Here is a 25,182-nt window from a genome sequence, read left to right as displayed (position 1 = left end):
TTCAGATAATATTTCACATTACTGTGGAAACAAAGCCAATACAGGAATATTTTTTTTCTGGTTTGTAAAGGCTTTGTGGTCTCTTTATTGCCATTTACAGTACCCTCTTCTAGAAAATATGGGGAAGACCATTATTTGCTGGTTGGAGAAGGCCTATTAATGGATCAATGTTGTGACTTACACCGTTTAAAGCACATTCACATATACTCTGAAATGTCAACACATCTGGGCAACAGATATGTTTCATTTGGAGCAAAAAAATACAGAGTCAACATAATTTGTATATCCTTGGAAAGGGCACTCCAAAATCACAATTTTCCTAATATATAGATGCATAATACATGTGTCTTTACCAAAATGATTGGAGAAGAACTTCCTCTACAAATCTTAATGCATTACTTATCATGCTCCCCTTACAGTATATGACCCTAGCTGGAATGAAGCAAAAAGGTTAAATATTTAATCAATAAAAAACAAATAAACAAATTTCAGTTGTAGCTTGATCACATCTGTTCACACAGATGGGTTGATACAGGCATACAGAATTTATACAAAAGTGCACAGGCCTATTGAGTCCAAAGCACCCCCGCCACCACCCACGCATGCTTCCTTCCACAGAATGCCTACTGTGGATGCCAAGTCCCTTTATCCAATACATTGAATTTTAACTGGTTCATCTGAGGCAAGCTAAGATCACACTCAGCAGAAAGCATCTTGATTCCAAGATGCCTAAGCATGCCACACAGAGAGAGGGAAAGAAATGGGGAAGCAAGGCACTGCTTGCATTTTTCATATCCACTTGCACACCTCCAAATATATATAGATAATAATGTTGTCAATCATAGAACCACCCATTATGTATTTTTTATCTAGTATGACAGTTAAAAGATATGAAACCCAACAGCCAAGTGTACTTTGACCTTCCACCATGTGCCAAGCAGCAAGGCTGAGAAAGACATGAACATGCACAATAGAGGACAGACAGAGGATGGGGTCAACACCATCTGCTTGTTGCTCACCTGCTCTCTTGCCTGAGTTTTTTTCTCCCTCTCTTCTTTAGCTGCAGGTAGACACAAGTATACAAGCAGCCTTGTCCTGGCTCTAGGCTTAATTTTCTGCCAAGAAGAAAACTCTGTGGAGGAAATAAACAACAGTGATGGGTGTAACTTCTGCTGAGCCAAAGAGTGAGCAGGGTGCATGGAATGTGTTTGTTTAGAGGCCGTTGCGGGCCAGATTTTCACAAGCACCTATTCCCATTTCAATACTCCTTAGAGGCTGCCTCTAAGTGCCCAGATGCTCCCATTTTGTCCTAATGCAAATATCTAAACTCCTGGAAGAAGGAGGAGCCAGCAGTTTCCATTACCAAGTTATAGGCATAATGCATAAGGCTCACAAATCTGCACTGCCGCAGACATGATGGGAACTGTAAAATAGAATGTGAGATTTCAGGATTTCAAGAAATCAAATTATTTTCTTTCAGCCAGTAAGATACAGCTATGTATGGAAAAGAACCATCAGTGTAAAATCAGTCTGTAGGTGGCAGACTGTTGTTTTGTTGGAGGGAAGGATGGATGGATGGATGGATGGATGGATGGATGGCCTCCAAAGCTATAGATTGTTCACTGTATGGGATGGGAATGAAAATTATTCCTAATTTTTCAAGCACAGTCCTTAGTGGATATGTTAGCTATCCAGCATTGTGTCAGACTAATTTATATAGCCAATCACTGCCAAAGTGAGATGTTAAAATATATATACTATGGGGTTTGCTTTTTTTTTTTTGGAATAAGCTCCCAGCTTTGTACCTTGTATCAGTCCTAAGAAACTGCTTAAGTTTGTGCTAAACCGTGATTTGTTTTAACCGTGATTTGTTGTGAAACCTGCAGTTGGATAGATTTACAACCAACCAACCAAACCTCAATTTGCTTGGCATGGCCCTCTTTAATTGGTGCCCTTCAGATTAATTGGGATTGCAATGCCCCTGGTCATTCCTATGCTGGCCAGGAACTCTGGGGTTAGCAGGCCCAACATGTCCGAAGGCAACCAAGTCCAGCAAAGCTGGCTTCTAACATGATCTAGGAGCACACCCACTAACATCTTTCAGTGCACTTGAAGGAAGTTAAATAAGAAAACAATGTCCATGAGGTTTTTTTAATTATATGCTATTTAAAATATACCATTCTGACAGATGTGGTGTGTCAGTGTGTGTGTGGTTGGCAAAGAGATGAACACCCACAAACAAAAGTGGGTTCACTGCAACAAAATGTTTAAGCATGGAGGGCTTTGCCTGGTATTCTAGCTTGCAAATCTGCCTTCTTTCAGGATACAGCCCCTTCCATCTATCTTTCTTACAACAAACAGCCCTAGTTGTCTTGTTCTTTTTTCCTTTTGCTTCTCCAACACTGACCCTTTTGTTTTCAGCAGCCCAATTTTGACTATATAGTCTTTATTACATAGTGTACAAGTTTGTTTCTAGCATACAGGATAATTAATAGTTTGATGACGTGGAAATGACCTCAATGAGTTTAATAATAGTTGGCTAGTTGTTTTTAATTGCTGATGAGATTTGGTAGGTCTTTCATCTACATATCAAGGACAAGGAATTTTCAAACAGCTTCTGGAAACACAAGAGGCTTATCTGGGTCATTCAATACCGATTTTTCTCATACTGTCCACATGAGGAGCAAATCTGGCTCTGGTGAAATGACAATCTCCATCTGCACCTTCTAGATTCTAGGAAGGGGTAGAATTATCTGCAGAAGAAAGACCGGTCACATTTTCGTGGAAAAGACTCCAAATATAATGGCTTGAAAATCACCAAGTTGGGATGCTCTTTTCCTCCAGAATGTTACTTATAACTGTCCCCCTCCTTGTATTCTTGTGCTTCCTATGAAAACTTCTTCATAAACAAGTGAACTGTGTAAGCCTGGATGTGAAAGGGCTGCAAAAGACTTGGGGCGAGGCAATCGAAGGAATACTGAAGGCGCGGGGAGCGCCCCCAGGCATCTCCCCATTCCACCAACCTTGTTCTTAAGAGATAGGTGTGCTCTTTAAATTCCTGGGGCTAAGTTCAGTTTAAGTCCCACCCTTGGGACGGCCCGTTCTCTCAGGCCCGCAACTCGGGTCTGTGTCGCCCGGGGCAAACATGGATTTCGCCCCCATTTTGGCGCCCCCCCAGCGCGGCACCCGGGGCACATGCCCCGGGTGCGCCCGCCCGCCCGCCGGCCGCGGCCCTGCGTTCTCTTCCCTGAAAGCAACTGCGGTCTTTTGGCCGGCCGCCTCCACCCTCGAGAGGTGCACGTTGAAGGTATATAACGCAAGAGCGAAGTCGAGAGGGAACTCCTTCGTGCTGATGTCAAGCGTAGGCTGGCTCGCAAGAGGGTGTGATTGCGTTTGGCTGAGCTTCAGACAACCCTCTATGTTTTCCTGCTAACGTCCAGTCTGCTGAGACGGGCTGCACGGACAAGGTACGGAACCCCTCCCCGCTTTCCCCTTCTTCTCGCCTCGCTTGCTCGCTCGAGAAAGAGCGTGGCGTGCGCGCGCCGAAGGAAGGCATCCGGCAAGGGGAGCTGGGCGGCGGGCGGCGGTGGTAGAAGTTGGAGAAGGTGGAAAGCGTGGACGCTCTCGGGGCCGGCGAGGCGTCCTTTGGTGGCAAAGGGCTTCTGAAGCAGATGTCCGAGCCCCTGATTGCGCTGTTGGCCGTAACCGAAGTAGCTGAGATTGGTTGGAGGGAAACCTGTATAAATGGTGTGAGATCCTAATTACCATTCCTGCTCCCAACTCGCCCGCTTGTCTTCCAGCACGATTTGGGGGAGGGGGAGTGTGCGTTTGTGTATGTGTATATGTGTATGCGACCGGGAGCCTGGGAGAGATGCAATCTGGGAAGGGTCAAAAAATAGGTTTCTTTAAAATATGTATGACTCCGAGGCAGGTCCTTGAAGAAGCAAGTTGACGACTTCTTATTTTAGCAGCGGCGGAGGGAGGGAGCGGCGGAGGGAGGGAGCGAAAGAAAGAGAACTTTGTGTGTTTCAAGAGAGAAAAGATGGGTATTGAAACTGCGCGGTAGCGTCTCTGGTGATTCACCTCTGGCTGCCTTGCAAAAATGGCATGCAGTGTTGCCCCAAGAAGCCATGCAAGCCGCAAACTTTCTTTACTTTTAAACCGCCCCTCCCCGCCTTCTAAGAGGAAGGAAAACTATTTTAATCCAGGCGGTTGTGGGTTGGAGAGTGCGTGTTGAGAACTACTTGAAACGTGGATGTTGCCCTGCTGCTGTCAGCTATTCCTCCTTTGAAGATTCTGCGGCTTTATCTGACCCTGGGGGAAGGCCTCCTTGGCTTCATTTCCTGTGAGTAAGTGGGCGTTGATTCTTTGGATTTATTGAGGATAGCATGCCTCAGTTTAGTGGCTTAAGTATGGAACATGATCCTGCACTGAGGATCTGAGTATGCTTGCGCTCTTTCCACATGGCTCTATCTATCTCTGCAATGCAGAAGATAATTACTGCCAATTATCATTTAAGTGGTTTCCCCCAGGAAAAAAAAAGCACATTTGGAAGAAGTGCTTGATATTTCTTCATCCTAAATAATGGTGAAGTCCCTTCCTAGGAATAAGAACATAAGCAGTGCCCTGCTGGATTGGACCCCTGGCCCATCTGGTGCAGCAGCCTGCTCTCACAGTGGCCAACCAGCTGCCCATGGAAGCCCATTAGTCTCCCAGCAGATGGCCTTCAGAGGCAGTCCCATCAAGGCTAATAGCCCTTGATCCCCATGTTGTCTATGAATTGGCCCAGCTGTTTTTTGAAGCCAGCCAAACCGGTAGCCAGGACCACATCTCTTGGTGGTTCTGCATACAACATGGTCTGAGAAAAACAGCCTCTTTTTCTGCCAGTAGGATTTATTCCACAGCCCACACTATAAAAGTATCAGACATAAGTTTTCTCTAGTTTCCTTCCGGAGGACTCTTAAATGAAAATGTGGAAATGTAAGAGACAGTATTTTTGAATAGCTAGCTTGCATTACTGTGCTATGGCCTCTCTGCCAGTCTAAATGGTAGCAGCTGAGTTTCAATATATACCTCTCAGGCATCAGGAGAGTCCCTCAGTCCTCCCCACCAGAAAACTTCAGGAGGAAATTCAGGAATTTGCAGCAGAAGGAGCCTTATTCCTTTGCACACAGAATGAAAAGACCATATACTGGTTCAAATGTGTGGGAGCCAATACAACCAAGGAAATCAGGGAACTGACATAATTTGAACAGTTTGTGGTCCAACTACCTGATCAGATCTATAATCCTCTTCACCCGGCCAAAATGATTAGTTACTATAGCAACCTTAATCTGTAGTAGGAAACATTAACACTCCTTTTTATACTACAGATTAAGATGCCAACCAATTTTCTTTGACAACTCTGTATGTCTTTCCATTCACATTATTTTAACATTATCTCCTTTGGTTTAACAGAAAGCTACCATCCTTCTTCCTGTGTATTTCTAAACCTAGGTTATTTGTTATAATTCCAAGGCTTTTTAATGTGAAATGGCTTTTCATGCAGGCTTCAAAATCAAGCCTTTGTTTTTCTGTTGATGTGAACAGCAGCAAATCATCAACATAAATGCACAGATACATACAGCCTTGTTTGTCTTTCTTCATATATACACATGGATCTGCCTTTCCTTTTTCAAAACCAAAATTCTGCAGTTTTTCATCTAATTTTTGGTTCTAGGATTTAGCAGCTTGTTTTAACCCATAGATTGACTTCTGCAGTTCAGACTAGATTCTCCCCTTTTTCATAGCCAGGGGGTTGCTGCATGTATAATTTGTGGTCTAAATCACCATAGAGAAATGCAGTTTGAATGTCATAGTGGTGAACTGACATTCCTTTCAGTGCAGCAACTTTTAACAGTAATCTAATTGATTCACCTTTAGTAACTGGTGCAAAAGTCTTGTCAAAGTCTAAATCTTTCCTTTGAGTGAACCCTTTTGCAACTAACCTTGCTTTATATTTTTGGATTTTGCCATCAGCATCCCTTTTCAGTTTGAAAACCCACCTACAACCCAGACAGCGTTCATTGGGAGGTAGATTTACCAGTTTCCATGTTTTATTTTCTTTCAAGGATGCTAATTCCTGTTGCATGGCAGAATGCCAATTTTGTGCAATCTCAGGTGGTAAAGCATTCACTTGTTCTAAAGACTCAGGTTCTGTGAATATGTGAAAAGCCTTTACTGTTTCAGCCTGAAAACGTGATGGAGGAATGCCTTTATTACTCCTCTGAGATCTGTGAGGTAATACAGGGCTTAAATTTTGACTCCTATCACTTTCCTGAGAAGCTTCTGTCTCATCAGACAGATCTTCAGTTTGCTTTTCTGGTTTAATGTCCTCATCAGGCAACAGATCAACTGGAGAGCTAGAATTTAATCTCCCCCAGTTTTGTTCAGCAAAAGAAGCGCTTTTGCTAATTATCAATTTCTCTCCCATTATGAACCTGTAGCTCCTTTGGCTTTGTTCATAGCCAACAAAGATGGCTTTCTTTGTTGTGAGGCCTCCTTTCCTTCTCTGCTGTTTTGGAATGTGAACCCATGCAGTGCTACCAAACACTCTAAGATGGTTTACCTTTGGTTTCACACCATAAAACAAATGGAATGGAGTGTCCTGAATCAGAGTTATACAATCTGTTTTGTACATAAGAGGCAGTAGATATTGCCTCTCCCCAATACTTAAAAGATAAATGTGAATCTTTCAGCATGCATTCCATTGCATTTTGCAAGGTTCTTCCCTTTCAGCAACACCATTTTGTTGAGGGGTGTAAGGGTTAGAAAGAATTTGTTCTATCCCCTTTTCCACTAGGAACCTTTTGAATTTGTGAGAAAGGTATTCTCCTCCTCTATCACATTGGAGTGCAGGTACAGGCCTAGGGAATTTTCCATTTGCCCATGTCACAAAACCTTTAAATTTCTCAAATGCCTCATCTTTATGTTTTAAGATGTAGATAAATGTGTATCTTGAGAAATCATCAATGATGGTCATTGCATACCTTGCTTGTCCAAGACTTGGAGCAAATGGACCAATAATGTCAGAGTGTACAATTTCCAAAGGTCTAGTTGTAACTCTGTCACAGGAGCTTTTAGTATTTTGCATTCTTTGCAAACTACACAATCTAAGTATTTGTCACAGGGCTTTATCTTTAGGTCAGCACACAGCTGTGGCATTTGTGCTATATATTTGAAATTAGCATGACCAAATCTCCTGTGCATCAGGTGTACACATTGGTCATGATATGGCATGTTGCCAACTGCAGCCTTGCAGCTTGGCTTCCTTGCATTTTGCACAATGTACAAGGAGTCTTTTAACATACCAGTAGCACACAATTTTCCATTTTTACATATCTCACAACCATTTTTCTTAAATGTTATGATATACCCTGTTGCAGCCAATTGTGCCACAGATAAAAGGTTTGATTGTAAATTTGGCACATACAACACACCTTTTACAGTTTCTCCTAAGCAGGATAAATACAAGTCACCTTGTCCCATAATTTTGGTCACAGACCCATCAGCCAAAGATACACTTTGTCTTTCAGTTTTAGACAGTGACACAAAAGAGCTTTTACAATTACATAAATGACAATTGGCCCCAGAATCTAACACCCATACATCAGAATTACCCTTCTCAGCAACCTGTGCAATTTGGGTTGTCTGAAGAGCCTTCTTCTGTGTTGCCCTTGTGTTCTTCTTCTCTGTCTTTCTACTCTTGGGTCTCAAGGCACAGTCTTTCTGCAAATGTCCAGCTGAACCACAAGTGAAGCATTGCTGGCTGGCTAGCACTGTGGCCTCAGCTTCCTTTCCCTTCTTTTCCCTTGTTTTCTGGTATTGCAGCTTTCCAGAAGAGATGGGGGGGCATCTTTCCTCTCTCTTCTCCCATTCAGCAAGTAAGTGCTGTGTAACATACGATGGGGCGAGGTCTGCTTCAGGTATAGCCTCCAGGGTACAAATCAGAGTGGCTAACGTTTCATTTAGTGAGGACAGGAGGATATATGATTTTGTGAGAGGTGTAAATTCCATTCCTCTCTCCTGCAACTCAACAAACAGCTGCTGAATATAATGCAGGTGCTCAGGAAGGCTATCTCCTTCTGCAAGGTAGGCTTTGTACAGCTTTTTCGTCAGGGTAACTTTACTCCCTGCTGTTGCCTTTACATACAAGTCTCCCACAGCGTCCCAAAGTTGCTTTGCAGACTGCATGCCTCGCACGTGGACTAGCTGATTGTCCTCAACTCCCAGGATAATGGTGGCTCTAGCCCGCTCATCCTGTCTCAGCCATTCAGCACTGGGATTTTGGGGGGTTTGCTCACCAATTGGCAGCCAAAGATTCTCTCTGTGAAGATACATCTCCATCTTCAGGGCCCAATTCAAATAGTTGGTCTCTGATAGGTGCTCCAGAGGCATCGCTGAGGGCTGGGAGGTAGCCATGGCTTCTTCCTTCTTTTGCAAGTCACCTCAGCTGGCTTCTTTGTCCTGTAGACAGGCAGTTGCTGGAAAATCTCCAGGCGGCTCCAAAGAAAATCTTCACAGGTCTTTGCTATCTGCCTTTAGATTGTGCATGAGGTGTGGAGCTGATCTCTCTTTTCTCTCTGGGTTTTACTGGGCTGTTTACCAGGCCCATAACCTGTTGGCAGATTGCTGGGAAAGCCTTTGGCCCAGGAGAGATCAGAAAAGTCACACACCAGGCATTTCTATAAAAATAATTTATTTACAGAAAGCAAAACAAAAGCAAAACATATTTAAAGGACTTGGCTCTCAGTGAGAGCAGCCTGACTTTCTACATGTCTGCACAAAAGAAAAAAAGGAACTAACAAGAAGTTCGGGCAAGTTCCTCCCCCCCAGGTGATGCAACCATTTAACACGTGAAAAGGAGACAATTAAATTCAACCTCTTCACCCGGCCAAAATGATTAGTTACTATAGCAACCTTAATCTGTAGTAGGAAACATTAACATAATCAGGTCTTCCACTTTGGACTTAAAACCACAGAAGCAGTTGGAGAGATGACCCAGAAGCTAGTGGATTCCAGACCTTGGGGGCCTTGGAGATGTATCAATCCAACCACCTCAAGGTATTTGTAAGATGAGAGGAAACCTGACCAATCACAAATGTCCCAAAGTAAATGCCAAAGTAAATCTGATTGCATCTGCAAGTCATGGGCCAGAAGATCTGTCCAGTAAAGACTTTCTCAGGAGAATAGTTCACCCATAAGGCAGTGGATGTGATATTAGATGGACATCCTGTAGTGATGTGGAGAGACATTGGAGCCACAGTCGTCTCTACTGCATGCATCTCACTTGTCAAGGACACTACTTTATCAAGAGACAAGCAGAAACAGCTCTTGTTAAGCTATCTTTTCAATGAAAAAAACTGGAGTAGAATTTTGAAATGATGGAGGATCATCCCTATGCCATGCTATTTAGGGATGACTGAATAGAACATGTATGGAAGAGCCACCAAGAAGGCTCAAGAATCAGCTGAGAATGGACTTCCTGATCCTGACATAAGGGATCAGCTGTGGAGGAACTGAGTTCAGATGCAGGATGAAGTTGAAAGGCCAAGTACCTCTGGTAGCAGAGAATAGGTCCACTCACCCAGGATCTCAACATCAGTTAGATGGAACAGAATTAGACCTTAGAACTAGCATGAGCCTCCTCAGTCATCTTTGTCTCCGGCGTCTGGGGAAGAAAGATGTTTCTGTGTATAGAAAGCTTATTAAGAAAACAGCCAAACAGCTCTCCTGTGCCTTGAACTGATGACCTGCTGGAGCAACTTTGGAGAACCAAATATATTGGAGTTGGCCAAAGGATACTGGCAAAGGCCCTTAGCCAAAAGTGATACAGAGAAGTCAGCCTACATCATGCACCATAAGTTTGAATTTAACATGTTCCTGCTTGGTCTTTCCAAAAACTGTCCCTAAGCTGCTCAGGGATTTAAATGGCTTTCTTCTTTTGGTATTGACTCCTGGAGACTGCCTGGACCAGTCCCTGCAGTTTTCTTGGCAAGATTTCAGAAGTGGTTTGCCCTTCCCTGTTCCTTAGGGCTGAGGGAGTGACTAGCCCCAGGTCACCCAGCTGGCTTCATGCCTAAGGTAGGACTAGAACTCAGTCTCCTGGTGCCTTAACCACTACACCAAACTGATTCTCCCTAAACGGCTTTGCCATGGCATATTTAGGTAATGTGGCCATCTTTTCAACCACCTGAAAGCAGCAGCTGGAACACCTAGAAATGGTTTTCAGTATATCAGGGATACCAGATTCACTACTGAGACCAAGATATTCACAATTGACCTGAACCAGATAGTTGGGTAGGCCATTTTGTTTTATTTCCTTTGATCGGAAAGGAACAGGCTATCTAGGAATGGCCTGTCTGAACAGGAAAAAATAGATGTGATTTTTCTTGGGATTAGCCACTTACTGCTGGGAGTTTGTGCCAAGGAAGTCAACTCACAAGAAATGGTGGTGTAGACTGAGGAGGGCTAGGTTGCTTTTGAGCAGCTGAAATTGTCCTCAGCAGTTGTCTGATGGTATGAGTTCCAGACTTTGCTGTGTTAGCCACTGATCCCTCAGCAAAGGGTAGTGAGACAGGGTTAATGCAAACAGGTGCAAACCAAGCTCTTCATGTGGGGAATCTCCTAATGATAAACTCTCACAGAGGGAATCACATTGGTTTGCATCAAAGAAGGGACGTGATGCCGTTGTCTGTACCCTTGAGAAGCTGAACCATTATCACGTTACCTGTGGGGCATTGTTTTGAACTCAGAACTGCCCATGTAACATTGAAGTGGCTAAAGTAAATCCAACACAAGAAGAAGTTTGTGCACTGGAGTCTTGCCCAGAGGATTATGATTTCAACATTAAATAAATTCCAGGGAGGATAAACACAGCGCTAGATGTGTTGCCCAGAGATTCCTTTGAGGAAGTCAGTGGATCGTAGTGGACTGTAGAGGAAACGTTGATCAAATAATGGAAGGAATGGAAGGTGCTTTGAATAACCAGCCTCATTGTCAATACTGCAGCCTCACTGCCAATGTAACTGCTACACCGTGTCTGAGTCAGAATACTCATCTGCTCCTAGGCATGGAGACTTGAGGGATGCCCTCAACCCCTCCCCTGCTTGATGAGGAAAAGTTTTGTTCTTTTAATACACAAAGAAATTGAGCTTCCCATATCATGTCTTTTGAATTACATTTTTAAAGTAAAGCTTGATTTTGTTTATCATGTATGTGCCCCTCCTGCATGAAGGTTGAAGAGATCATAGCCATCTGGATTTTATGAGCTGGGGTAGCTAAGAAGTTGTTTTGGTTTTATGGGATTTTATTGGAATTTTATCGTGTATTTATTTGAGATTTTATTGTATATTTATTCTGTGTTGTAAACTGCCCAGAGTCCCTCCGGTCGGAGGAGATGGGCGGTGACAAATTTGATAAATAAATAAATTGTTTTATCTCACAAAGGTAGGAAGAAGGGCTGAAATCACCAGTCACAAGCCTTTATGCTACAGGACAAGATGTTGTGTTACAGACATTTTTATCTTTGATTTGGAAGAAAGGTGGTCACTTTTCCATGTCACATTCAGCACTTCTACATTTTCCCTGAAAGCAGATTTTTGTAGTTTTTTTTTTAAAGATAAGGGTAGCTGCACTGTGACTTTTCATTGGAAGTACCAGAAGCTTTCTGTCTGGGAATATGCAATGTTATAGAAGTTAGATAGATTAGATCTGCAGTTAAAAGTGCATTTCCATGTATTTCTGAGTGCTGTTATCAACATTTAATTGAATAGTTACGTTGAGAGGCAAACAGATCAAGTCATCTGTCTCAGAGGCGGCCTTGAATAATTATTGTATTTTTTTTTAGGTAATGTACATCAAATGAGAATAAAATTATAAAGTGCTTTGGATAGTGAATATTCCTAAGAATTAGTAACAAAATCTTTAATAAATTTGCCCCCTACCATCCCTGTTGAGGTTGTGACTAAAATTGTTATGCCAGCAATGATAAAATTGAGGCATATCATTTAGTAGTGTTAAAATCTGCCGAGGCTGCTATGCAGAAGAACCAAGCAATAACTCTTAGCTTCCTGGAGGGAATGGCAATGGTTCTAAACAAGGCTTGTGATTTCTTGCTGGATTCACTTACCTCATGTTTTGGATAAACCTGCCAAGCATTTTTCTGATAGTTCAGAAATTCTGAAAATATTATGTGTCATCAAGGTGGTAAAGCCAGAAAACAAGCCGTGTTACTGCATGTGTGCAAAACAGTATAGTGGTTTGGAGAAGGCTGCTGTAAATAATCTCACAAGGTTTAAGCATACTGCCTGATCTTGCAGAAGTGGATCTTGAATGTTTGAGCGTATTTATTTTTTTAAGATGCAGCTACTCAGCTTAGAGCCTTGTGGGTGATTTTTTAAAAATTCTTTGTGGTTCTTGTAAATATGAAGTTTTGGGGAGAATACAAGTCTGGAGAGTTGCACATCTAGGATGTACCATTTATTTTGGGAGGGAAAATATTTCCTTGAGTATCTTCCAATATGTATACAAGCATGCATTATATATTTTGTAACTATGTTTTGTTGAGGTTGGATGTAGTGGAAAGGAGATAGGCAAGAGTTATAAAGAATGTATCTTTAGGTTTCACTATTTGTGGTCAGTAAAAATTCCTCAACTATGCTGAGCGAGTACTTTTTTTTCCAGCTATTAACACATCACTATTTGCCAAGAAGAATGTCTAGTTTAATATAAAGTGTGACTGCTGTGTTATTCAGATGTGAAGCACTCTAAGTGTGCAGGGTGATACCTTTAATGGGACTATCAGCCAGTATTTAACAGGGCAATTTTATGCACATCTATTGAGAACATAATTCTGTTGAATTTGCAAGTGTATATTAGAATTACAACCAAAAATCTGGGTTTTCACTCTGTAATATATGGCTTGGCATATTTGTAATTCTTTAAGTTGTTTCCTAGGATTGGAGAAACTTTTTTGTACAGATGGAAAAGGCTAGGGAACAGGTTGCTTGAATAGAAAGAATCAGCATTCAGAAACAAAATCTAAAGCATGGGCAGTTGTCCTGTCCCACAGAGGCGGCTCTTTGCATGGACAGAGATGAGAATTGCTAAGCATAAATATTTTTTGTAATCAAACAAGCAAACAGCTGATGGAGCAGAGACATGGTTTAGCACACAGTCCAAGAATCATTGAAGCTTGTGATTAGTTCCAAACAACCAGGGTTCCATGAAAGTATTAAATCAGGCTGCAAAAGAACTACAGTAAATCCAAGAGTTTTGATCTGGTGTGGGAGACGGGTTGAGGCAGCCAGTCACAGCAAAGCTGTTGATCCCAGGTCTGGGTTACATTCCAATGGTGAGGTTTATTTCAGAGACAGCAAACCTTTACCCACAACATAGCTGGGTTAGTTAGTTACATCAACTAACTTCACAGGTGGCTGGTACAAACCATGATGATGCAAAAATGATGAAATGTGCATTGCCATGTCATGACACACACCCTGGTCTTCTGTATCTAAATCCTGATGTGTAGATCATGGTGGCTTGCATTGCATTATTGCTATGCACATTTCATCTTTTGTGCCCTGTGTCCTCCTGTGGACACCCGCAATCAGCTCTATCCAGAATGCAGAACTACTTGGAAGTGAACTTTTACTCCCAAGGAATTCTTGCTTGCATGCATACACTTGTGAGCCGTCCAAACTTCTGAAAATCCACTTGGTGATGCTGTCCTCCCACAAGTTTAAATATGGTTTGGAGGCATCTTTGGCAGAATTTTGGATTGAGTGATCTATGCTCATAGGCATCATATTTTCCCTGCCTTCTCAATTAGACCTGAGTTCTGGGCATTTGCCAACTTCAGATTCTTCCCCAGGAACATCCTCATCATCCAAAAGTGAGTCTATGACATCAGATAATCTGATGCCAAATGTATGGTTTGGACTTCAGTTCCCATCAGTATGGCCACAGGAAAATTATAGTAGCTGTAGTCTAGAGCTCTGAAGAACACCAGGTTGTCTCCTCACCTAAAAAAAAAAACTATGAATACATTAATCCAAGGGCCTACAACTTTCTTTCTTATCTAAGGTTGCACTTTTCTTTGACCAATGTGGCCCTGCAATCCAAAAAGTGGATGGAGCTGGAAGAAAATGATATGCATCCACACTCCCCCTTTGATCTGGAATTGTCATCCTTTGTTTCCTGTGTTTTGGAAACCATTCCATGGGTGCTGTTACCAGCACTTTGCATCCCAAAGTTTTGTGCTGACCTGACGTGTGGCAAATTAGTAATAAAATATAGTATCAGCGTGCAGTGCAGATAGTGAAGGTGCCGCTGTCCACTTTTAAAAGCTCCTTTGCCTTTAACCAACTTCTATTTGTAGGTATAGCCTGCTTTTATAATTTATTGTTCAGCATGACTGGAGGATTAATAATGAAGGATTTCTTAAAGTTGCCACATGGGCAATGGGAACCTTTAATTACTATAGTCTTACAGCTATTTATAGATAATTCATTATAAATGTGAAAAGAAACATTCTGAGAGCAAATCAATAAATAAAGCCTCTCCCTCCGGTACATATTAGTGATGAATAGCCTATAAACTGCTCCAATACTCCATCTGCCAACATTAAAAATAAATAAAACTGGCTGGACAAACAAGGAGGAGACAATACATAAATGTTGCTGGGATCTACTGCTGAATAGGAAAAAGATGTGCTTTTTATTTCTTATTATTGCAGTGTTTCATGATTCTATCGGGTAGTTTGTTTTGCCTGTTCTGCCTTTTGTCTGCTGTACTGATATCCTAGGATGAAGGGCAGATTAAAAATACTTTTAATAATAAATCAATATTATAAGAGAATCTGAGCCACAGGGAGATGGCATGGTTCATAATACAGCATGGCACGATATTTAGTGCCTGTGCACAGCCATTGTTTTATTCTACTTTCTGTTAATTACAGAACACCAGTGCCAGGCACAGGTTCTTCTGCAGATGAAAAGCAACCACTCTTCTTTTGTCTGCTGGAAGATCTTGCCTTAAGCTCACTTCTGGCCTCAAGTGGAGCTAAGATTCAGGGAAGGTGGCGCACAGCCTTCCTTTCCCCTTAATTCAGTAGTGTGGGGGCAACCCTCAGATTTACCCCAGAGGGAGCAAAAAGCAGAAAAGTGAGTTGGTGGGTTACAGCTGTAGTATTTGCAGAATAGTAGAACAGTTTGGCTCAAAGTGAAAATAGCCATGGGACAATGTTGGAGAAGTGATAGCATGTATAGCTGATAACATTCTGTGGCAAATATCTCAGAAATGGTGACTGTAGTTGATCATGTAGTCTATCCGGCTTTCTCAGACTAGCATCCTGCAGATGAGCTGGGATTACAGCCCTCAGAATTCCCATCCAGCAGAGCATTGGCTGTTGCCAGCTGACAATTGCAGTCAAAACACATCTCTGCACGATGGGGAAGGTTGTACCACTGAGTTGCAGTTTGCCTGACAGTGGTTAGCAATAACTATATTTTGCCATATAAACGCAGCTTTAAAAGAGTGTGTGTGTCCCCAAATTCATTTTAAATTGAACCGTTAAATGTGGTGAAGTCGATGTACACATGAAAATATTTTTAGATATTTTGATACAATAATTCCTTGTAAAGATGTTTGTTTGCAAACAGTCTCAGTTAATTGCTAGACTTTTTTTTAATAAACGATACTAAAAATCCTGATACAGTGGGAACAATAAATTCAAGTTTATTTGTATTGCTGGTCTGCAATATTAAAATAATGTTTTGTATTTTTATGACTATGTCTTTTAAAAAGTTATTTGCAGATTTTTGGAAATCTGATTGGAATCCAGTGGATCATTGAAAACACATCCTGTGTTTCATGTTCTACGCTATCCATCTGTGCCCCAGATTGCATTCCACTGGATTCCAAGCATTTTGATTTCTTATATCCTTTGTACTTTCCCTGTTTATCTTAATCTTATTGATTTATTTACTGTTAAGCTATTAATACTCTGTTATGATTCAACAGCCATCTCATCCGGGAAAATTGGCATAAAACCAATTGACAGTATATTGATCTATGTGTACAGCTGCCTACCCAAACTAGATTGATGAGCTGCTTATTTTGTTAGTTTTGTTTGGGAGAAAGGAAGGGCAGTGCTGCAGTAAGAAACGTTAACCTATCCTGTCCGCCACCAGCCATACACGTGCTGTATTTTTTATTTTAAAATTGCCCTTTGGAAGTGAAGCAGAAATATGGAGACATTCTGCAGATACCACCATGTTTCTTCTTATGTGTCAGTTCAATCTGAGGGGGGGAAAATGGATGAAACAGCAACACATCTTGGAACCACCTTTACGGTCTGGACTGATAAGCCACTATGACTGCCTGATTTTTAAAAATATCCATAGGAGATGAAATCACAGACATCTCATCATTATTTTGCCTATTTAGCTGATTTCTGAATAGCTGCAACACAGATACCTACAGGTGTCAAAGTCCATATTTACTCATGAGACAGGAGGCTGTTCTTGAACAAAGATCAGTGAACTTTACCAATTTAAAATGCAATGATTTTAAATTTAGGTATATCAAAGAACTTCCTGTCCAAAAATTAACTCAAAAACCAATTTGGGCACTAATCTGCAAGAGAACGTTATCATTAATCCAAAAGTGGATATATCAAGACCTGTAAGTAATTTGGACATCTGGAATCTCACTGCCCTTGTAAGGACTTTTCTATCCAGCATACTGGGGACAATCCACAATATATTTGGATTGTAAAAGTACTGTACAGGAGTAGCAAGGCTCTGACAAAAAATTGAATTTATTGAATGGAGCAGGATGTGACAACTGGTAGATAGAGGATATATGTATTTATAAAGACCTAAAATGTTGGGTTTATTTTTGGATGTTCTTTATGAAGTATTTTGAGACGACTTAGCTCTAATGCAGAGAAAGGTAGAGGGAAGAAAAGAGAACAACACCAGCAAGGTGGCTGGACTCAGTTGCAGTGGGTGCCCCATTGGAAGACCTGAAAGACCAGATTAGGGATGGATCCTCATGGAGAAAATCTATGTAGTTGCTAAGAGTCAAGACTGACTCAATGGCACTTAATCAGGCAAACAAACATAAGCATGTGTTTTGAAAAATTGATTATGGAAAAAAAAAACTTGGAATGTCTGCCTAACCTTCTAGTTCTCCCTTTCCTAAATAATATGCTTTTCTTTATTGAACAAGTCCTATAAACTTTTATATCGCAGGGTTACCCTTAGATAGTCTGATATACCAAAACAAGAGGGAACCATGCGGCTCTTTCTAATTTGTCATTTGGAAGCCTGATTCATGGAAGCTGGGAAAGATGGGAGAGCCCATTAATTGCAAAATGGGCCTATTGAATACAGAATCAGTGCTAGGGATATCTTGTTCAAGCTGCCTTCCATGCAGCTAGCATGAGGATCTGACTTTCTGCCATGTCAGGAGATGTGGTTGTAAGAAATGTCAACAGAAGATTGTTTTCTCTGTGCAAGCAAACATCTGTTCTCTCTTTTAAATTGTGCAAAGTCCATACAGGGATCTAATAAGCCCAGGGGTGTTTGCTTTGGGATTACAATTGTTTCTTAAGGTGTGCTTATTCCCTGGGTGATGGACATTGTAGTCAAAGGAAGGAAGGAATTGTTCTTTAACAGCTGCTTGTAACTTGTCAGCCTTTGAACTTACCTGATGGGTGGAGACGCAACCTGCTGTATTTCATACCTGCATTTCCCCATGTGAGATGTATTGGTTGGAGCAGATGGAGGGGGAGAGGGCGAGAGAGAAATTGAGGGCTGAGATGTGAGAAGGGGAAGAAGGGAACTGTTGTTTCCTGACCTTGTTATAAAAGGAAAGCTCTGAAAATATGTGAATGGGGAAAGCAGGAACAACATGAGAAGAACAAAGGGAAGGGACCCTAAGTACATTTTCGATATTGGGTAGAATGCACTGGAGGTTAGGGACATGGAGGGAAACATAACTAATGGATTTGAGAACACTTCCTGTCTCAGAAGTACTCTGGCCTTTTCTATTCTTCCTTTTCCTGGGACTGTGTAATGCTTGGATTTAGTTCAGAAAAGGTAGCTTGGCATATGTGGGAGTGCAAATGTAGCACGTTCATTAAATTGTGCCTTTTTTCCCAGGATCATGCGGCTGCTGCAGGGAGGTACGCGTGTGCTCAGAAGTGCTTTTTAAGAACCAAATCTGCACAGCCGTGATGGTTTTTGCATAACCAGAGGAAAACTCCCCTCCCACCCAGTTAATCAAAGTTTCTAAATAAGAAGAAAAACATACATTTTTTAGAAAGCCCACAATTGCTTTGAGAAGGACTTTGAGAGTAAATAGTACACTGAGATGTTGGTTGAGATGACAGAAATTGGAGATGGGAAAAATGGGAATTGGTGCTCCAACATTGATTGCTGAGAGAATCTTTGGGAGGTGGTAATTAAGGAGAGGATTAGTATTGGGGGTGGGGGGATATGTGCCATGAGGATGAAAAATCCCTCCCATCTCTGCATTATATACAGCTCTTTCAGGAAGGAAGATAAAACAAAATCTTCAGAATCTCCTTTTTATTGCTTCTCTCTTTCTCCCAGGCTGTTGAATAACAATAAAACAATAAAATCCAAATCCTCCAGTGCTGTGTAATAGAGTGTAATGAATGCCTATTCTAAAACACAGGCTCATGAGCAGGAACTCAAAGATATCTGATTTATTAAAGAATAGTATGCAGGATCACAGAGAAAGCTGAGAAGGATGAAAGCGCGCCAAATTCAAACTAAAAACCCTTGGTGCAAATGAAATCCCTCCCCCCGTAGAGTCTTCTCAAGTTTGCAATCCCAGGTGCTCCCAACGGTTTCTGATGGTCTGCGGGAAAAGGCCTTGAACAGATAACATAACCCAAACACATTCCATTGTAATGAACACAGATACAGAGCTTGGTACAAGGTTTCACAGCAGCTCCCTCCCAAACAGAAATGCCCGTCAGTGCCATGGCATGTGAAACGTTACGATGTATACTCTACATTGAAACAGTGAACATGACATACTGCCCCCCCAAAATAAAGAATACATTAAGCAGCAGGCTTCTAAGGGTAAGCAAGGTGGAAACGGCGAACTAAATCAGGAGCATTAACGTGGTGGGCAGACACCCATTCAGGATGAGGAAAGTGTTTCCATCAGACCAGATACTGAAGGGTGCCTCAAAGCTTGCGAGAATCAACGATGTCCTTGACTTCAAAGTGTTGTTGGCTGTCAATCATAATTGGAGCGGGAGGAGGAGGTTGAGGGTGCCAATGTGGTGAGTGGTGCACAGGCTTAAACAAGCTGCAATGGAAAACAGGGTGCAAGCGTTTCAAATTGTGAGGCAGTTCCAATTTAACAGTAACTGGATTGACAAGACCAACAATAGGAAAAGGACCAATGAATTTAGGAGCAAGTTTTTTAGAAGGTTGTGGTGATTTGATAAATTTAGTAGATAGATACACCTGATCCCCAACTTTGAAGTCGTGTTGTAAAGAGCGATGCTTATCAGCTTGAGACTTGTAAGCAGCTTGGGCGTCAGCCAAAGCTTGCTGAATGACTGGCCAGGAATTAGCTTAACAGCCCAGTCAGATATAGAACATGTTTGGGAAGGGGGCTGTGGCAGTTCAGGGATGGGAACAAAGTCGTGACCAGAAACCACGCGAAAAGGGGTTTGTCCGGTACTTTGATGCACAGCATTGTTATAAGCAACTTCAGCAAAAGGCAATAAGTCCACCCAATCGTCCTGATGGTAGTTAATGTATGCTCTTAGAAACTGTTCAAGAGTGGAGTTCAAAATCTCAGTAGAACCGTCAGTCTGAGGATGGGACGATGTGGATAGTGCTTGTTTGGTGCCAATTAATTTTAAAAATGATTTCCAAAACTGGGAAGTAAACTGTGTCCCGTGGTCACTGACCAAACTGGAGGAGCTACTGTGGAGGCGGTAGATATGGAGGAGAAATAGGCGTGCCAGTTGTGGGGCTGACGGGATGGATGCACATGGAATGAAATGCACTTGCTGGGAGAAAAAATCTTTTACAACCCAAATTACAGTTTTCTTCTGACTGGGAGGAAGATCCACAATAAAATCTATAGAAATCTCATCCCAGGGACGGGATGGGCTGGCCACTGGCCGTAGAAGCCCCTGTGGTTTCCCCCCCTTTCATTTTGACACGGCACAAACAGGACAGGAAGCAACATAGTCTTTTACATCACGTCTTAAGGTTGGCCACCAAAATTGACAATGAACCAAATGCAAGGTTTTGACAAAACCAAAGTTTATCATCATGGGAACGCTGCAAAACATCAGCTCTTAAAGTTTCAGGCACATAAAGGCTGTGTTCCACCCACGCCAGACCGTTTTCAAAAGAAACATTGTCTCTATTAGCTAGCAACCAAGTGTCAGATTTCAGTGCCTGGAGAAAGTCCTTCTGTAACTGACAAGGAACTTGCACTTTCCACTTCCCAGACTGGGCTGGGGGTGGGGTTGCCTGTGCACGGGTCTGGCTCCGAGTGACAGCAACCAAGCCCAGTTGTGGTTCAATGAGAACAGTCCCAACCACATCTGCCACCTGATCAAGGTCCTGAGGTAAACGTGACAAAGCATTGGCCAGAAAGTTTTTCTTTCCCAGGATAAATTTTAACTGGAAGTTAAAGCGACTGAAAAACTGAGCCCAGCGAATTTGTTTAGGGCTGAGACGCCGGGGTGTGTGGAAGGCTTGCAAATTCCTGTGATCGGTCCAAACCTTGAAAGGGCATTTAGTGCTTTCAAGGAGGTGACGCCAGGTTTCCAAAGCATTTTTTACAGCAAACGCCTCCTTTTCCCAAACGTGCCAATGGCGTTCGGTTTCAGAAAATTGCCTGGACAGATAAGCGCAGGGTTTTAAGTGATTTTCAGAATCCCTCTGTAACAAAATAGCCCCAACTGAGGAGTCAGAAGCATCAACTTGGACCACAAAGGGGCATTCAGGATCAGGGTGCTGTAGAATAGGCTCAGCAGTGAAAAGAGTTTTCAACTTTTCAAATGCTGCCTGGCATTCAGGCGTCCAATTCAGCACGGCCCCAGGGTGTTTTACTTTGCGTGTCTCCCCCAAGCCTTTGGTACAGAGTAAATCAGTGAGGGGCAAGGCAATCTCAGCGAACCCCTGGATAAACTGGCGATAATAATTACTAAACCCAAGGAAACTTTGCAAATGCCTCCGGGTGCGGGGACGTTCCCAACTTAGAATCGCCTGAATTTTTGCAGGGTCCATCTCAATACCCTTGTCAGACACCCGATAGCCCAGATAGTCAAGCTGGGTTTTGTGAAATTCACATTTGGAAAGTTTGGCATAGAGTTTGGCATCTCTAAGTTTGTGTAACACCTATTTGAGGAGGCGTTCGTGTTCCTCCTCAGTTTCAGTGTAAATGAGAACATCATCTAAGTAAACCAGGACCCCTTTAAACAAATGATCATGTAAAACTTCATTAATCAACTGCATGAAGACTCCAGGTGCCCCTGCCAACCAAAAAGGGAGGACTTTGTACTGAAATGATTCTAGTGGGAAATTAAAAGCAGTTTTCCACTCATCCCCAGCTCTTATGCGAATGCGGAAATAGGCTTCGCGAAGATCGAGCTTAGAGAAAATCTTGCCCTTTGACAAATGAGCTAACATGTCCTTCATGAGCGGGAGAGGGTACTTGTTGACAATAGAGATGGAATTTAACCCTTGATAGTCCGTACAGAGTCGAAGCGTGCCATCTTTCTTTTCCCGGAATAACACAGGGGCCCCAACTGGGGAAGTAGCAGGTTCAATAAATCCCCTTGACAGATTTTTGTCAATGAAGTCCTGTAATGCCTCAAGCTCCTTCTGAGTCATCGGATAAATTTTAGGCTTGGGCAATTGAGCATTGGGGACCAACTCTATTGCACAGTCAGTTTTCTGGTGGGGGTGTAGCTGATCTGCTTCCATCTCCCCAAATACATCTGCAAAGTCTTGGTATTGATCAGGCAAGCCTTCTAAATATGGCAAGTTAGGGCGCGGCGTGGCGATCGCTGCCCTTCCAACCCCTGCATGTGCAACTCTCTCCACTGTAGGAGCTTGGTAAAAACCATCTTTAAAAGTCACAGTTCTGTGCTCCCAGTTTATATAGGGGCTTCAATAGGTCAACCAGGGGATCCCCAGAATTACCAAGGGATTGCCAACAGGTGCTACAACGAATTTCAAAGTCTCATGGTGGCTGCCCATTTGCATTGCGACAGTTACAGTGAAATGGGTCGCCACCCCCCCCCCCCACCGTTGAACCATCCAACTGTGTGAAGATCAAAGGCTGCTGGAGGGGGAAGCTAGGCAGGTCCAAAGCAGCAACCAGATCAGGGTGAATTAAACACCTGGAACACCCAGAGTCAACTAAAGCCCATACCTCTGTAGTTTTTGTGCGGGAACCCAATTTCACTTTTACTGCTTAAGTGGGACAGTCAGCACTCACCATAGCATCTTCGCTCCCATCCTCCTCCATCTGCCCGCAGGCGCTCTTCATGGCAGGTGGCTGGTGTTTCCCACCGGCTCCTTAGAGTCATCTTCAGCCTCTCCCGAGAAGTAGATTACTTCCTCAATGTTGGCTGTCCCCTTGGCTGCTGTCATCCGCCGTGAGGGGGGGGGGCGATTTGGCCGGCGGCTTCCCCACTCGATCTCCAGCTTTGGCTTTTGGGCAATCAGCTGCTCAGTGGCCCTCCTTTCCACATCGGAGACACTGACCCCTTGCGTAGCGCCGATCTCTCTCCTGATCCCAAGTTCTATAGCTTGGCCAGGCAGCAGTCGTAGCACTTCGGGGTCCCCTCATGGTGGTGGGTGGTTTTTCAGATTTTCTAGTTTGCATGAAGGTATGCTGAGTGTGCTCAGCCTTGCCTGCCATGCAGATCCAGTCGTACAATGACTCTGGGTCGTCTCTACACAACGCCCACTGTAGGACGTCCCAGTTGAGTCCCTCTTTAAACCGTTCTATTAGGGTTGACTGAGACTAGTCAGGGATTTTCCCAGCTAGAGCCTTAAACTCTAGGGTGTAATCAGCTACGGACATTTGGCCCTGGGTAAGATCCTTCGGTGCCTTCTTAGCTTGTGCCTTGGCCAGAGGATCCTCAAAATGCAGCTTTAACACCCACATGAAATCATCAAAATAATCAAGTGCAGGGGAGTCAGCATCACTTAACTGAACATACCAGTCAGCCACTCGACCCTTCAACTTGGTAGCAATGGCAGTTATTTTAGCCTCTTCGGAAGGGAAGTATGCTCCAAACTGCCTCATATAACTTTTAGCATTAGTTAAAAAGATAACTTTGTTGGGTCCCCATCAAACTTGACAGAAAAGTCTCTCACCCCCGCTCCAGTTGGAGTGGAATCGGCAGCCACTTGAGTGGTTGGGCCCCAGGTTACAGTAGCTTTCCCTCTTCAGGGTGGGGACACTGGTGATCGAGCTCTGCGGGGTGGAGATTTATCCCGGAGTCGTCTCTGGCCCTGCTCCACCGGCGGTCCGGATGGGAGGATGGGGGATGGTTGCGGGAAGCTGGGATCTCCTCTGCGCCTCCCCTGCCCCTCCAGTGACAGAGACAGGTTTCTTAGCATGTACTCTATCGATTCTATTTTGGCCTCCATCACTCTTAGTCTTTCAGGGGTTTGAGAGTCCTCCCTTGCTCGCGTGTTCGGCTTTCTCTGTGTTGACACCGTAGTAGATTCTTTGTCTGGGGTTAGTGGGAACCGATACTTCCAGGACGCCCCTGACGTCCCTGGCTGTGGTTCCCCTACTTCATTCAAGGTGATCAACTCTGCGAGCAATTTGCTGGGTGCTGGTTGCTCTGGCTCTTCCCCATCGTTAGATTCCTCCACCTCAGAATTGGAACTCTATCCATCCCGGGAGTCTGAAGGTTCTGGGGTGAGGTTCAGTTCTCCGTTCTTGACCGTCGACTCAGGCATCAAGCTAGCCGTCTCCTCAAGTCCCCCGGTCGTGAGCTTGGATTTGGCCATCGTTAACTATTTTCCCTCGCAAGAAACTGATCTTGGTAGGAGCTAATGGTACAACTTTGGGGATTCTCAGCTTTATGTAATGGTTGCCTATTCTAAAACACTGTCAGACTCATGAACAGGAATTCAAAGATATCTGATTTATTAAAGAATAGTATGCAGGATCACAGAGAAAGCTGAGAATGATAAAAGCGCGCCAAATGCAAACTAAAAACCCTCGGTGCAAATGAAATCCCTCCCCCCGTAGAATCTTCTCAAGTTCACAATCCCAGGTGCTCCCAACGGTTTCTGATGGTCTGCGGGAAAAGGCCTTGAACAGATAACATAACCCAAACACATTCCATTGTAATGAATTCAGATACAGAGCTTGGTACAAGGTTTCACAGCAGCTCCCTCCCAAACAGAAACGCGCGTCAGTGCCATGGCATGTGAAACGTTACGATGTATAAACTACATTGAAACAGTGAACATGACATAGAGCAGGGGAAAACCCATGTGGGACCTTTGCCTTTCTCCTATCCTGGGATTGAGATGCACTACAAGGTTCCTCTTCTGCCACCAACCCAAGAGACCTTGAACGAAGGATTGCCGATATATTCTATATACTCTTCCAGGTTCACCTGCAGCAAGCAGGTTACTGCATTTTTCCACGAATCTGTTTGATGAGAATTGACCAAACAGGACAGGTTTGAAATGTGAAGTCTCCCTCAAAGTGCAGTCTTTCTCCAGCCTGTATTTATATGGCTGGACTAAGGACTGCCTCTTCTTGATTACATCTGCCCATCCCATCAGGTCCAGCAGAAGAGGTATGTTGTGGGTCCTGTCTGTTAATAGTTACATCTGGCAGGACCCAGGAGACGGGCCTTTTCTGCCATGGCCTGCCCGGTGGAACATCATCTCCCCGGAGGTGAGACTGGCCCCATCCTTGGTAGCCCTCCGGAAGTCCCTCAAAACATGGTTATGTCAACAGGCTTGGGGGTCTCAAGGAAATTGTGCTGTAATGAGGTGGTGTTTGTTTATTTATTTTCTATCCCACCTTTATTATTTCTATAAATAACTCAAGGCGGCAAACATACCAAATACTCCTTCCTCCTCC

At 43.2% G+C, this 25,182-nt stretch overlaps 1 protein-coding gene across 2 annotated transcripts in view; it reads left to right on the top strand.

Moving 5' to 3' along the window:
* Positions 1 to 3,312: 3,312 nt before the first annotated feature.
* DGKA (diacylglycerol kinase alpha) overlaps positions 3,313 to 25,182 on the top strand; it is an 82,330-nt gene continuing 60,460 nt past the window's right edge. Inside the window, exon 1 of one of the 2 annotated variants that reach the window (XM_063293519.1) lies at positions 3,313 to 3,467. Coding sequence is in view for 1 of the 2 variants with exons in the window: in XM_063293518.1 (XP_063149588.1) it covers positions 3,672 to 3,747 (76 nt within the window). In the remaining variant the exon portion in view is untranslated. Of the gene's footprint in view, positions 3,468 to 3,654; positions 3,748 to 25,182 lie in introns of those variants that run through there. The other variant, XM_063293518.1, reaches the window with a different exon arrangement.

The sequence above is a fragment of the Candoia aspera genome, chromosome 2, assembly GCF_035149785.1.
Source record: "Candoia aspera isolate rCanAsp1 chromosome 2, rCanAsp1.hap2, whole genome shotgun sequence".
Classification (NCBI taxonomy): domain Eukaryota; kingdom Metazoa; phylum Chordata; class Lepidosauria; order Squamata; family Boidae; genus Candoia; species Candoia aspera.
The sequence above is the reverse complement of the archived record's forward strand: the minus strand, read 5'-3'. Positions and strand labels throughout refer to the sequence as shown.